The sequence below is a fragment of the Sarcophilus harrisii genome, chromosome 6 (assembly GCF_902635505.1).
Source record: "Sarcophilus harrisii chromosome 6, mSarHar1.11, whole genome shotgun sequence".
In the NCBI taxonomy this organism is placed as follows: domain Eukaryota; kingdom Metazoa; phylum Chordata; class Mammalia; order Dasyuromorphia; family Dasyuridae; genus Sarcophilus; species Sarcophilus harrisii.
This window is the reverse complement of record NC_045431.1, coordinates 68245028-68260320: the sequence shown is the minus strand read 5'-3', so window position 1 is coordinate 68260320 and position 15293 is coordinate 68245028. Positions and strand designations below refer to the sequence as shown.

Below are 15293 nucleotides of genomic sequence, written 5' to 3'. Positions count from 1 at the left end.
CTTTCTTTGGGTGTAGCTGCTTCTGTCCATCCTTGATCAATTGAAACTAAGTTAGATCTTGTCTTTGTTGAAGAAATCCACTTCCATCAGAATACATCCTGATACAGTATTGTTGTTGAGGTATATAATGATTTCCTGGTTCTGCTCATTTCACTCAGCATCAGTTCATGTAAGTCTCGCCAATCCTCTCTGTATTCATCCTGCTGGTCATTTCTTACAGAACAATAATATTCCATAACATTCATATACCACAATTTCCTCAACCATTCTCCAATTGATGGGCATCCATTCATTTTCCAGCTTCTGGCCACTACAAACAGGGCTGCCACAAACATTTTGGCACATACAGGTCCCTTTCCCTTTTTTAGTATCTCTTTGGGGTATAAGCCCAGTAGAGACACTGCTGGGTGATAAGTACTTTTAACAAACATCTCATTTGATCGTCACGTGGAAGGTTGGTGCTATTAGTATCCCTGTTTTACAGTTAGGGAAACTGAAGCAAACTGAAGCAAGCAGAGGTGAAGTGCCCTGCCCACAGTCCCACAACTAGGAAATATCTGAGATTAGATTTAAACTCAGATTTTCTAAACTCTAAACCCAGGGCTCTATCCACTGCACCATTGGTTGCCTCAGCATTATGAGAATATCAGCTGTTGTGATTACTTATTGGCTCTAAGTCATTCCTTTCCTATTTTCATGTGTATATGGTCTTGGAGAATTTGCCCTGGCTCATTCCATCACCACAGAGGCAGCATGATGTGATGTCAGTAGCAAGACTTGAGTCAGAAGGTCTGAGGTCAAGTTCTTGTGTGACAAATCATTAGCCAACTAACACCAATTCAACCCTCTTTTCCCCCCAACAAACATAATATGAGAGAAAAAAAAAAGCAACAACTCCTATCTGCAAGAACATCACAAACTAGTAAGACTACAAGACATTCACTATATGTGAGAGGAACAAAGGAGAAAACCACTCTTTGCGCTCTCTCACCCTTCTATTCCAATCAGCTGCCAAGTCTTGTGGATCGGACTTCACATCAACCCTTTCTCTCCACCAACCCTCACCTCCTCTTACCTAATAAGTCTCCCTTCTTCAAGTCTTCCTCCATGTTAGAATCCACTCTCTAGTTTCCACAATGCCATTCCTAAAGCACAAACCTGTCCAAGGCACTCCCTTCCTTAGCTACCTATTATCTCTAAATCAAATACAAACTTCTCTGCTCCACATTTAAAGCCCATCACCCCAGTCTATCTTCTAGGCTCACTCCCCACTAGACTGAGAGTTTCTAGAGAACAAAAGGCATCTTTTACCTTTGCATCCCAAGCACTTACCACAGTACCCAGCATGTAAATAAATGGTGCTTAATAAATGTTTTTCCCCCGACAACCCACTCCTTCCCAAATTCTATGGTTCAGTGAAACTGGTTCTCCTGCTGCTTCTCACACAGATCACCCCACTTCTCATCTTTCTCTCCTCCAAGCTGTCTCTCTATCCCTTGGTGCCAGCAATAGAATCAGGAAGACCCGAGTTCAGGTTCTGACTGTAATGCATATTAGCCTGATGAGGATGGCCAAGTCATTTCACCCCTCTCAGGGCTCTTAGGCAGCTTTCTAACATTATAAATGACAAATCAAAAAGGTTTCCACACTAGAAGTTCTCTTTGCTGATAAAATCATAGGTCCAGACAAAAAGAAAACCAAATCCATCCTACTTCATGTGATTATTTTCAGCACATTTGAATGAATTACTGCAAAGGCCTGCAAATACAAGGCTGCCTGTTAAGGCTGAGAATTTTCCCTCTGGTTCATAATGTATTAGACTCATAACCCCTGGAGGCTAGAACCATTTATTCTCTACTATGCATTCTGGCCTCAAGGGAGCCTCGCTGGTATAATGCTCATTTCAAGATGGCCACACATGTTAACCAGACAAGCAAAGCAGTGATTTAAACTCCTGCAGACAGTAACTGTTTCAGTGAATTCCCTTCTTTTTTCCAAAGTGCTTAAGAAAGTCAGGCTACATCTATACTCCATGATATGGGCTGTTCTATATACTACCTTCCTATCTCTGGAACTTACTACCTGAGTCACTCTCCAAGCTTCAGGTTCCCCATCACATCCCTTAAAAGGGAGTGGAAAGGGCTTGACCTGTAATTCCACAGGTATAGTAAATTCCCTCTACCAATTCAGGTCAACACCTTTTTTTGCAACGTACAGCCTTGGAGAGCTTTCTAGCCAGCACAGAGACATCAAACAGGAAGCTGCCTAGTGTCTGCAAACCTGATTAAAATATAATTGGGAAATATTTAATAAAATTAATAGAAATACAATACTTTGTTCTTGAGTTGTTTTCAGGCTTGTCTTAGACTTTGTGATCCCCACTTTGGGGTTTTCTTGGCAAAGATACTGAAGAAATTTCCCATTTCTTTCTCCAGCTCATTTTGCAGATCAAAAAACTGAAGCAAAAAGGGTTAAGGGACTTGCCCAGGGCTCTCAGAATCACACACCAAGTGTCTGAAGCTATTTAAATTTGGGCGGCACCTAGATCACTATAGATAATATTAATGTGTGATTTTCTAAGTCAATATGTGGCTGGCGGGGCTCTTTATGTTTTTAAGTTCAACACCAAGGGATTTAGAGAGAGGTGGAGTGACTTGCCAGTATGTGTTTGAGGTGGGATTGGAATCAAGATCTCTTTGGCTCAAAGAAGCATTCCTAATCACTATTCCAAGTCCATCTGATGACAGACTCAACTAAAAAATCTCTATGGCCCCTTTCAGCTCTTAATCTTCTAATTGCCTACAAATAAATAAATAAATAAATAACCTTTCAACACCCTAAGTTTTAGGTGAAAGCAAATTTCTTTGCTAGGGCAATCAGACAAAAAACTGAAGATAAGGGAACAGTAACACTATGCTAATTAGGTGGAATTTGTAGTATCAAACCTTTTTTTAAACACTAATTAATTAATAAATACAATTCTGGAAGAAAGGAAACCAGAAACTCACTGGTGGGACCTTGGAGGGTTAAGCTAGACTGCAATTTGACCATTCTACATAAAGTAAACAGTAACTTTAGCTGAAATCCTATCCTTTAATCATAAAAAAGATAAACATCTACCAGGAGGCACAGGTGCCCAACACAAAAAGTTCTTGTCTCTGAGGACCAGTAAAAACTTATGGAAACATTTTTATAAGGAAAGCATGTGGCCAAGACAAAAGTGTCATCCCTTTCCTTTTCAGGAAGCAGTGGTAAAGACTTCAATCAGTTAAAAAAAAAAAAAAAAAAAAAGAAAAGGCTCCAGGAAACAGGATCCTGGAACTCCCTGAATAAAGACGCAAATCTCTGCTTGGAGTCAAGCTGGTTCTTTCAAGGAACTGTTTTTCCAAAAGCTTTAGAGGTTCGGTAAGGAAACAGCCCCCAATATCAATTATGTGGATAGCGTTTTTAATCGACTTCGGTGCCCACGGAAAGAAGCCCTTCAGTGATCGGGAGTCTGACATCAGCACTCCCTCTCCTACGTGACTTGACAGCGCATAGATAGGAGCCCGAAACACCAGCCCTTCCCCGGCTGAAGAAATTAATTGATCTCTCAGCAAACCACCGTAGATTGCCTTGCAAAACAAAAATACAACCCACCCACCCCCTCCCCAAACTCCAATGTCACCTCGATCCTGCAATTCGGTTCCGCAAACCGAGTGTCCTACGGTAATAACCCGTCCCTTGTACATCTGAAATGCAATTTCTGGATCCGATCCCCCTAAGGTTCCCCATCCTCCTTCCTCCTACCCCCCAAGAGCAGGGAGGGGTGTGGCGGGGAGAGGGAGGGGGAAGAGTCTAGCAGAAAACCAGGGGCGAAGGAGACGGAGGAAAGCAAGGGGCGGGGAGGAGGTGAGGGAGAACCCACAGGGAATTCCAATTCCTTTTTGGCTGTAAAGGGGCAGAGGGGAGGCAAGGGGCATCATGCGCGAGTGCAGACAGTGAGATTTCAGGATGCGTATTCTAAGGAAGACCTCTCCTCAGCCCCTAGGAAAAGGAATAATAAAAAAAAACCCCTAATAGCCTTTTTTCTTTCCTCCCGGAGAACTCCAGGGTCTGGGTCTTGGGCTACAAGTCGTAAAGGACGTAGCCTGCAAAAGGGGAGGGAGGAAAGTTGCTGGAGAAAGTCTCGGGTCCGTGAGTGAGTGAGTGTGCAGGAGAGTGTGTGGGTCTGTGAGTGTGAGCGCGCGGGTGCGTGGCGGAGAAGGGGGAGGGGGGCAGCAGAAGCGGCCGGGCTCGCGCCCGCCCCGTCGGGGCCCGGGGAGGGGGAGGAAGGCGAAGCGGGCGCCGAGGTGCGAAGCCCGCTCCAGGGAGCGCGCCCGCGCGGTACTTACGTAACGCTTCAACTTCTTCTCCGGGGGGGATTTTCGCAGCCATCCCGAGCAGACCACTTCGCCGCCGCTCATGGTGAGCGAGTGTGCGCCGAGCTGCGCCGCCGTGTCCTGCGGGGGGCGAGGGGCGGCGGGCCGGAGCCTCGGACGGCCCGGGGGGAAGGGCGGGCGCCTCCGCGGGCTCCCCGGCAGACGCGGAGAGGGGCGGCTCGGGAATGAGCCGGGGCTGGCCGGGGAGCGCACTCCCCCTCCTGGCTCGGCTCTCGCTCTCTCGCTCTCTCGCTCGCTCCCTCCCTCCTCGCTCCCTCTCCCTTCCCCGCCCCCCGCCCCAGTCTCCGCTCCGGCTCACACAGACATGAAAGGAGGCTCCGACGGAGCCGCCCCTCCCGCGCCTCGGCCGCCGCCGCCGCCGCCCAGCGGCCCGAGCGCGGGGGACGCGCGGGGCGCCGCGAGCCGGAGCCCGACCTCGAGCCGCGGCCGCCCGGGCGAGCCCCGCGCCTCCCGGAGCCCGAGCCCCCGGCCTCGCGCCCGCTCCACCCCCTGCCGGAGAGGCAGCCCTGCACGCACGCACTCACTCACACCCAGACGTGCCCCGGAGCAGCCCCTCTCGGGTTTCCCCGTCCCCGCGGCGCCCCGTCTGCGCCCGCTTCCCAAGCCTCCCGAGAGGGCGCGCGAGCGGCCGGGAGCGCAGGGGCTGGGGGCCGGGGAGCCGCCAAAGTTCCGCCGTCCCGAGCCCCCGAGCGGGACTGGCCGGCGGAGAACCGCCCTGGGCTGGGGAGGGGGCGGGGGGAGCCTCCCTTCTCGCTCCGCCAGCAGAAGGTGGAAGAGTGGGGAGGGGGCCAGGCAGCGCGGCGCAGAGCTGCGGCGGCGAGACTCTCCTCCCTCCGCTCCCCTCTTGGGAGTGGATTCCACAGCCCTAGCCCTCCTTTTTCCTCCTCTTCCCCCGCCCCTCCACTTTCTCTCCCGAGAGCCAGCTCCAGCCTCGGAGTTGTGACAGGTTGGACACACGCTCCCCACCCCGCCCCTCCCCCCCTGGCTCTCCTTCCTCCCTCCCCCTGCCTTTTCCCACTCCCCCTTCCTCTCGTTCCTCCTCCCCTTTCCCAAGTTTGGCCCCTGGTGGCTGTTTCTCCCAGTCCCGACCGAGAGAGGCCAAGACTTTCCCTTGAAACTCCGCCAAAGCCCTTTCAGCTCAACAACAAGGGCAGAGCCGAGACAGGCAGGAAAGGCACTCTGGGATCTGTAGTCCGGGAATGGCGAGATGTCGGTTCCCTCTCCTTCCCCGATGGGCAAGAGCCTTGCACGGGAGCCTCTTTTTGCCCTGGAAGTTGGAGGCTGGGACCCGACCGGGCAGGCTCACTGAGCGAGAACGCCGGTCTGGGAGGAGGAGGAGGTCGGGGAAGGAAGACCCCGGAATAGGAAATCTCCGTGTTTGTCATCGGGACTGTGTGTTTAACCAAGTTTTGTTGTTTTTTTTTTTTCCTTCCTCCAATGTGGTTGAAAAGAAGTTTAGGAATTTTCTCTGGGAAAGAATGTGCAGAACGACCCTGAGAAGGTTATCTGAAAAGTTGGGGGCTGGATTTGCTCCTAAATCCCTGCCCTTGGGTGGGGTTGGGAGGGAGAGAATAGAAAGAATGAGACTTGCTCCCTGCCAGCAACCAGAAAAATAAGATGTCTAATCGATGATCAGGATAGGAATTAAAAACCAAAAGAAAAAAGTTTTTGGAGGTAAAGAGTAAGCTAATTTAAATTTAACCAAAATTAATTCTTGTTGATTTACTGAGCAAAATCATAGAATTTTAGCTCGGAAAAAGACCTTAATCTAATAATCCACAGCAACTGCTTTTGTGTGAGGCAGAAAGAAAGATGAAAGCTCTGGAATCTGGAGAGACTTGTAGTTCAAATCTTGCCTCTTGACAGTAGCTATGGAAGCATGGGAGCCAGGCTCCTCATCTGTAAAATGAAAATAATAATACTTGTAACATCTCCCTTAAAAGGTCGCAGTAACATCAAATGAGATCATGCATGTAAAGGTCTGTGCAAAGCTAAAAGTGCTAATTAAAGGTGAGCTATCATGTCAGTAACATTTTGTGATCATTCACCTCTGTGATCAATTTCTACCTCTTTGCTTGTCCTGGCTGAGAACCAACTAGTAACTTTTTGAAAGGACGAATTGTACCTAATGTTTATGATTTGGTGCTAAAGTCCATTTCATAATAATAAGGCGTTTTGTTTTCTTTTGTTTTTCCTGTTGTTAATGCCCATAAGCCTGGCTTTTAAAGATGTTGAAAATTTCAGCTCATGTAACTGAACTTTCCCCGATTTATTTTGTGGGTCTTGAACTACAAAGCATTTAATAAAATTTAGAATTGTAGAGTTGATCCACCAAGAAGTATTTATTAGGCACTGTGCTGGATACTAGGAATAAATATGTAAGAATGCCCTTGCCCTGCAACAGCTTAAATTATAGGAATATAACATGTTCTTAGATAAACAAAAACAATATAGAGGCTGGACTTCTGATTGCTTTGGGGAAATTCTGAATGAGCAACCTCCCTTTACCAATGCAGGATGCAACTTCTCAGTAATTTATAGTTGCTTAGAGTTGCAATAACTTGCCCACTTGTTAAGTGACTTCTGAAAACACAAGTCCATCATTCAGGGTCATATAGTCAATATGTGTCAGAGATAGGATTTAAATACAGGTATTCCTGGCTCTGTTTGCCTTAATCCACTGGAGAAGGAAATGGTAAACCACTCCAGAATCTTTCAAGAAAACCTCATGGACATTAGAGGAGTTGGATACCATTCAACAATAGCAACAATTCTTGGCTCTGGGACCAATCAGGTCCCTTTTTATATATATAAATACTTTTACATATATAAAGTGTGTGTGTGTGTGTATATATATATATATATATATGTATATATATACACACACACACACACATACACATATATGTGTGTGTATTTATGTATGTGTTGTATATGTGTATACTTACACATACATATATGTGTGTATATATGTGCATGTGTATACAGATGTGTATATACAAATATATATGTAAATTTTCTCTGCAATCTTTTCACCCATGGCTGACTCTTACTCCATTTAGGATTTTCTTGGCAAAAATACTGAAATGGTATACATACATACATATATATGTGTGTATATATAAATAAATACATATATATTTATATATATAATATACATACAGATATATAAATACATATATATTTACACACACACATATATATATAAATAGCAAGTGATGATGCTGGAGGAATATAGTAGCTTGAACTAACTGGGGTGATTAGAGAAGGACTCTTGAAGGGGCATTCTTAGAGACAGAAATGTCATTGATCATAGATCATCATACATTTCAAGGAACATCTATTAAATACATACTCTGCAAGAAACTAATAAAAGCTGGATATGAAAGATGAAAAACAAAGCGTTTACAATCAATTAGAGACAAAGGAGGAAATTGAAGCCCATGGGGGGATTAAACATTTTGTCCAAGGTCACACAGTGACAGAATTAGAAGTCTAGAATTCTCATCTTCTGAGTTTTATACTGATCTCCAAAATAAATATTCTTCACTTAATCTCTCTGGGCTTGTTTCTTCATTCATAGGATAAGAACTCGGTAATTACTAGCTTTGTGATCTTGGATAAGCTATTTCATTTGCCTAATTGGACTTCACACCTTCTCTGGCTCTCCACATCAGTTAAGTGAGGAGTTGAACTGGATGACCTCTAAGGACTGATTCTTCCATCTGTAAATCTTGTGATCTAGCAAAATCTAAGATTCCATGCTGGTAAAGCCAAAATGATTTTAAAATTCTGTATTAAGATTCTTTTTTAGAAATCACTAAATCTAAAATTATGCAAACATTTTCTGTCCTGCTGGATCCTTGTTCATACATAGTGTACAGTTTTTTGCACCCCAAACATTGGAAACAGTGGTTAATACAAAGTACTAAAGAGAATCTGTCCAGACTGAGAAAAATGAGAGGGGTGAGTGTGGGTCCTGTGCTGGAGCTGTGTCTGTGTGGGGTGGGGAGATTAACCACAGCACTATATAGAGACAATTTAAAGAATTTTTCAACAAGAAAAAAAAACAAGTCTTCTGCTGTATTATGAATTGCAGATCCCCTAATATTTTCTGGCTCCCAAATCAAATAATCTCATTCCAATCTATACCACCATTACATCTAGAGATTTGTTTGAGAGGCAGCTAGGTGGTTATAGCAGAGAGAAAGAGAGCACAGAGGAAGAGATTGACGTTTGAATCTTCACTTAACCATTCTTAGCCTAGTTTTCTCTAAAATGGTAATATCAATAGTAATTACTGCTTTCCAGGGTTATTATAAGAATCAAATAAGAGAAGATACAGAAAAAAAAGGATATTTATATATGTATAAGTATATCTATTTCTAGATATGATGCATCTATATCTCTCTCTCTATATATATATCAATTTAAAAAAATTCACTTCACCTTCTTTCTGTCCTTTCAACAAAATTCTCATAGATCCCCATAAATCAAATCTAAAAATACATTGTCCCCGTCTGTAGAGTGAAGTACTTCTTGAAATGACAGTCAAAATTTGTCCTTAAACTACCAGCCCTATATCAAGATGGATATAGTGGTTTGCAAACCTTGATGTTTTATATACACACCAGCTATGATTATGGAGTTCATCTCCCTTCATTAGTTTCCTTATTATGAGCGTTCAATTTTATATTTACTTATCTTGGACAAACTATCTCTCCCCTTGGCAGACTATTCTAAGGGCAGGGACTTTTTTAGTTTTGTATGGCTATCTCCCAAGATAGTGAATAGTAGGTAATTTTAAAATGTGTATTGAATTAATCTTGGAATTTATTTAAAATTAAAATTAATTCCAAATAGTTAATGCTAATATGTTTACCGAAATAATCTTGCATGAAATATATCAAATTCAGTTGTAGTTTTTGAGTCTTGTTTCTAGAGATTGAAAGGAGACTGAACACAAAACTATGCAGTATGTTCTGATTTTTAGACAATAGCATAAGGAGAGCCTCTCCTTCTTATAAGGTTACACAGATCAACCAATTTCACTATTGCTCAGACTCTCTGCTGCTTGACTAGTTCCTACATTTCTTTCTTAATTTCAACATAAGTCTAATTTGATCAACTAAACTCAAAATCCAATCAGTATTTCAAATAAACTGAGAAAACTTTTCTGAATAATAGTCATATCCTTTCAGATATTAAATCCCTTAACCTCCTACAATTAAATAAATATTAAAATAATTCGATATAAAATTTATTAACAATGATCAAACAGAAATAGGCAACATTTTAGTTGTGATAGCAATCAGAGCCAGTCATAGCAAACCGATAGTATAACTGCAAATGATATTTCCTTACTTCTGGAAACACAATTCCAACATTTGGTTCCCACAAGATATCACTTAAGGTCTTCTCAAGAATAATTGCCTCTTATCAAGACAAAGATTAAATGTCCATCATAAAAGAAAGCCTTTCTATCCTCTTATCTTTTTTCTAACCCTAACAAGAAAAGGTTTTTCAGCTTCTCTCTTTGCTCATCTTAATGTATCTCTCTAGACTCACTGATAAAATTCTCTTTATGATGTTTCTTCATAAAATAATTGTTGACAGTTCTAAAAAAGGAAGAAATTTCACCCCCTTCTTTCTTTATCTTCTCAATAATCCCTTCCTATATCTTTTGTTAATGTTCCCTCATTTCTGTCATGTCAGACCTCATTTAGGATTTTCCTTGCATTTCCTTCAGTGTCTTGCCCAGTGGTTAAGGTCACTTTTGAATTCAAGTCTTCCTGACTCTAGACTCTGCCTAACTCAGCTGCCTTTTATATATCTACATAGAGCCAATTTAAAAATACATTGTCACAGCAACAAGAAATAGAGAAATTCCATTTAAAATAACTGTAGGCAAAATAAAATGTTTGGTTGACTACCTTCCAAGACAAACCCAGGAATTATACGAACACAAACATTTCTCACACAAATAAAGTCAGTTCTAAACAACAGAAAAAAATATCAATTGCATATGGGGTAAGCTGAACTAATATAATAAAAATGACTATTCTACTTAAATTGGTCTACTTGTTCATTGCCAACCAAAGAGTTATTTTATAGAACTAGAAAAAATAATAACAAAATTCATCTGGAAGAACAAAAGGGCAAGAATATCAGAGGAATTAATGGGGAAAAAAATACAAAGGATGGTGGCCTAGCAGTACCAAGCCTAATATTCCATTATAAAGCATCAAGTATCAGAACCATTTGGTACTGGCTAAGAAATAAGAGTGTTGGATCAGTGGAATAGGTTAGATACACACAACGCAATAAGCAAGGCTTATAGTAATCTAGTAGTTGATAAACCCCCAAACTCCAGCTTCTGAAATAAGAGCTCACTATTTGATTTTTTTTTTCAATTGCTGGGAAAACTGGAAAATAATATGTCAGAAACTCAGCACAGACCTACATCTCACACCCCATACCAAAATAAGGTAAAAATAGATACATGATTTGGGCATAGAAAAAACAAATTAGAAGAACAAGGGATGTTTACCTATCAGATCTTTGGAGAAGGGAGGAATTTATTACCAAAAAAGAATTAGAGAACATTATGAAATGCAAAATAGACAACTTTGATTACATCAAATGAAAAAGATTTTGCACTAACAAAACTAACACAAACAAAAAAGGGAAGGTCAAAACTGAAAAAAAAAAAAATCTTTACAGCTAGTGTTTCTGATAAAGGCTTCATTTCTAAAATATATAAAAAACTGTGTCAAATTTACAAGAACACAAATCATTCCCTAACTGATAAGTAGTCAAAGGATATGAACAATTTTCAGATGATGAAATTAAAGTCATTTATAGTCTTATAAAAAAATGCTCTAAATCACTATTGATCAGAGAAATGCAAATTAATACAACTCATACCATTACACACCTGTCAGATTGGCTAAGATGATAGGAAAAGATAATGATGAATGTTGGAAGGGATGTGGGAAAACTGGGACACTAATGCATTGTTAGTGGAGTTGTGAACTGATTCGACCATGCTGGAGAGCAATTTGGAACTATGCCCAAAGGGCTATAAAACTGCATACCCTTTGCAGCAGCGCCATTACTGGATCTGTATCCCAAGAAAATCAAGCGAAAACTCCAAGGGAAAAGGACCCACATGTGCAAAAATGTTTGTAGCAGCTCTTTGTGGTGGCAAAGAATTGGAAAAAGAGTGGATGCCCATCACGTGGGGGAATGACTGAATAAGTTGTGGTATATGAAAGCAATGGAATATTATTGTTCTATAAAAAATGATTTTAAAAACCTGATTATAGAAAGGCCTGGAAAGATTTTCATGAACTGATGCTGAGGGAAACAAGCAGAACCAGGAATACATTGTAGACAGTAACAGCAAGAATGTGTGATGATCAACTATAAAAGACTTGGTTCTTCTCAGTGGTTCAGTGATCCAAGGCAATCCCAATAGACTTTGGACAGAAAATGCCGTCTGCATCCAGAAAAAGATCTAAGGAGACTGAACGTAAATCAACACGTTATGTGTACTTTTTTGTTGTTGTTGGGTTTTTTCTCTCTTGGATTTTCTGTTTTGTTCTGACTTTTCTCTCCCAACATGATTCATGAAGAAATGTGTAATAAAAAAAAGTAAAATAATTAATTTTATATAAATAAATAAAAGTAAACACAGATTGTCCCTGACTCTATAGGTAAGTGAAGTCCCTTGGGAAATGACAGTCAAAATTTGATTTCAGGCTACTAGTCTTAACTCTTTTCCTGCCACATTCCATTTGACTCTTAAAGAAACAGTAAAGATTTCTGAAATGTCTGAGAAAACCAAGTGAATCAGGTGTAACATTATAAGAATCAGTGATTTAAGGAACCTTAGAAATCATCTGGTCCAATTCCCTTATTTTATTTTATTTATTTATTTTTTTCTTTTAATTTTCTTTTTTTTTTTTTTTTAATTAAATAACTTTTTATTGACAGAACCCATGCCAGGGTAATTTTCTACAACATTATCCTTTGCACTTACTTCTGTTCCGATTTTTCCCCTCCCTCCCTCCACCCTATCCCCAAAGATGGCAAGCAGTCCTATACATGTTAAATAGATTACAGTAGATCTTGGATACAATTATATGTTTGCAGAACCGAACAGTTTTCTTGTTGCTCAGGGAGAATTGGATTTAGAAGGTATAAATAACCTGGGAAGAAGAACAAAAATGCAAGCAGTTTACATTCATTTCCTAGTGTTCTTTCTTTGGGTGTAGCTGCTTCTGTCCATCCTTGATCAATTGAAACTAAGTTAGATCTTGTCTTTGTTGAAGAAATCCACTTCCATCAGAATACATCCTCATACAGTATCATTGTTGACATATATAATGATCTCCTGGTTCTGCTCATTTCACTTAGCATTAGTTCATGTAAGTCTCGCCAATCCTCTCTGTATTTATCTTGCTGGTCATTTCTTACAGAACAATACTATTCCGTAACATTGATATACCACAATTTACCCAACCATTCTCCAATTGATGGGCATCCATCCATTCATTTTCCAGCTTCTGGCCACTACAAACAGGGCTGCTTGTTTTGGCACATTTTGGCACATACTGGTCCCTTTCTCTTTTTTAGTATCTCTTTGGGGTATAAGCCCAGTAGAGACACTGCTGGATCAAAGGGTATGCGCAGTTTGATAACTTTTTGGGCATAGTTCCAATTCCCTTATTTTAACAATGAGGAAATGAAAACCTAGAAGTTGTGACTTTCACAATGTCACATAGATATTACAATGGAAGATCTTGAATTATAATTCTGATCTGGCTTTAAATCCAGTGCCATTTTCAAAAGCTCATAGGGGGAGCGGGAGAAAGAAGGGGGAGAGAACAGTTGCCAATAATACATCTCTTTAGAAAAATTAAAATTTGCACATAACTTTAAAAAAAATCTATTTTATTTGCACATTTTTACACGAGTATCCTAAAATGACTCCAGATTTTAAAACATTAGTACTTTTCTCATGAATTTTAAATTTAATGCTCAGAAATGTTGCCTAAAATTGGATTTACAGTCAGAAAGATGTGGGTCTTAAATACATCTGTCAGATTTGTCACCAATTGTTACAGAGAGAGAAAAGGAAGCACAAAACTGGAAATAACATTGCATGTATTCATATTACATCTTTAGCACAATTAATAACTACATTTCAAGGTATGAATTGTTAGTTTGCTAGCCATTGGTCTACTTTTAATCTTAATCTTATAATTCACATATAAATACTATAAGAATCGTTCATGTATGATTTCAATGGGGAAGAAGTTCAGGAGAGAGAAAATATACTAATTAGATCATAAAACTTCTGAAGTATTAAAAACAATATATTCTTTGGAAGTTTTTTAAGAAAGAACCTGGCAACATGGATTCCTAGAAGATGTTTTATGGAGAGAAGAGCTGTCTTCTTCCTACCCTGGCAAAAACTGGTGAATTGTCAGGGGATTGGTACTTTTGAAATATGGAAGGTAGTTTATACTTTTTATTAATTATTATTGATTTTTATTCTGAACTTAATCATCAAATAAAATTTCCTATATATGTAGTTGAACAGAAAAAGAAAATTGTATATAAACAATCTCAAGTACAGTTGCTTTTCTTTTAAAATATATAATAAATTCCATGTGTGATTTTCAAAGCTATCCTGATTACATATGATTTTTCCTAGGCTTTTTTCTCTTCTGTATGTTTTTTTTAAATGCTTCAGTGACTTCTTCTTTATCCTAGACTTATCTTACTTTTACTTATTTTGCTCTATTCGTCCATCCTCCCAGATTTCTCTGAAACCATCCCTTTTGACATTTCTTATGGCATAATAATATCCTATTACACTCACGTGTCATAATTTGTTCCATTCCCCAATAATTAGACAACCTTTTAACTTTCATTCATTTACTACTACAAAAAAAGTTGCTATATATATTTTTCACACAATGTGTCCCTTTCCTCTGTCTTTGATCTCTTTGAAGTATACCTGTGGTAGTGATGAATCAGAGTATTTTAATGACTTTTTTGAGTATAGCTCAAAATGCTTTCCAGAATGACTAAAACAATTCATAATTCCATTAACTGCATTTAGTGTGTGGCTGTTCTCCCTTTGTTACTTCAATAATTGTCATTTTTCTTTTTTGTCATCTTTGTCATTCTCATGAGTAAAGTAGAACCTCAGAGTTGTTCAAAGGTTCATTTCTTTAATTATTAGTGATTTGGAGCATTTTTGGTGGTTTTTGATAACTTAATTTTTTTTCCCTTTGAAAATCACACACACAAATATATATCTTTTGCTTATTTATGTCTTGGAGAATGGTACTGTTCTCCAATGGAAAACTTTTATCAAAGAAACTTGGGGATAAGATTAGGGAAGAGATTTCGACCTGAGGACTGGTTGAGAAAAGTAGTCCACATGATTTGGTGAGAGCAGCTTGCAGGAGAGGAGTTGATACCTTCATCTACTATGGCAAACTTGACAGCTGTGACCAGAGAGTAAGGAATGTTCCATTCCTGGTAAAATTTCTATGTAGCCAGTGAAGATGCTTTCCCTTTGACCCTCTCCTTCTTGTCTAAGAGGCTTTAAAATTATTTACTATATTTTAAAATACAACTCACTCTGGATAAAATATAAACTATTTTAATTTTTTTTTTAATTCACATATTAACTGCAGACAGAGACTACAGAAGGGAAGAATATGTTTGGTGTTAGTGTGAAAGAGAAATAAAAGGGGAAAAGTATAAATTTTGGTCCAAAAGTGCACCTTTTCTGGAATTAAATATATAAAAAATCTTATAATTTTAATTTATTAACTTTAGATCAACTTT

The 15293-nt window shown here is 39.9% G+C and overlaps 1 protein-coding gene across 5 annotated transcripts in view; it reads right to left on the bottom strand.

Annotated features, from left to right (window-relative positions):
* GAB1 (GRB2 associated binding protein 1) overlaps positions 1 to 4670 on the bottom strand; it is a 158852-nt gene extending 154182 nt beyond the window's left edge. The window contains exon 1 of one of the 5 annotated variants that reach the window (XM_031943339.1): positions 4374 to 4670. In XM_031943339.1, the coding sequence (XP_031799199.1) occupies positions 4374 to 4445 (72 nt within the window). In that variant the 5' untranslated portion in view covers positions 4446 to 4670. The remainder of the gene's footprint in view (positions 1 to 4373) is intronic. The other 4 variants (XM_031943335.1, XM_031943337.1, XM_031943336.1 and 1 more) reach the window with 4 other exon arrangements.
* Positions 4671 to 15293: the final 10623 nt, after the last annotated feature.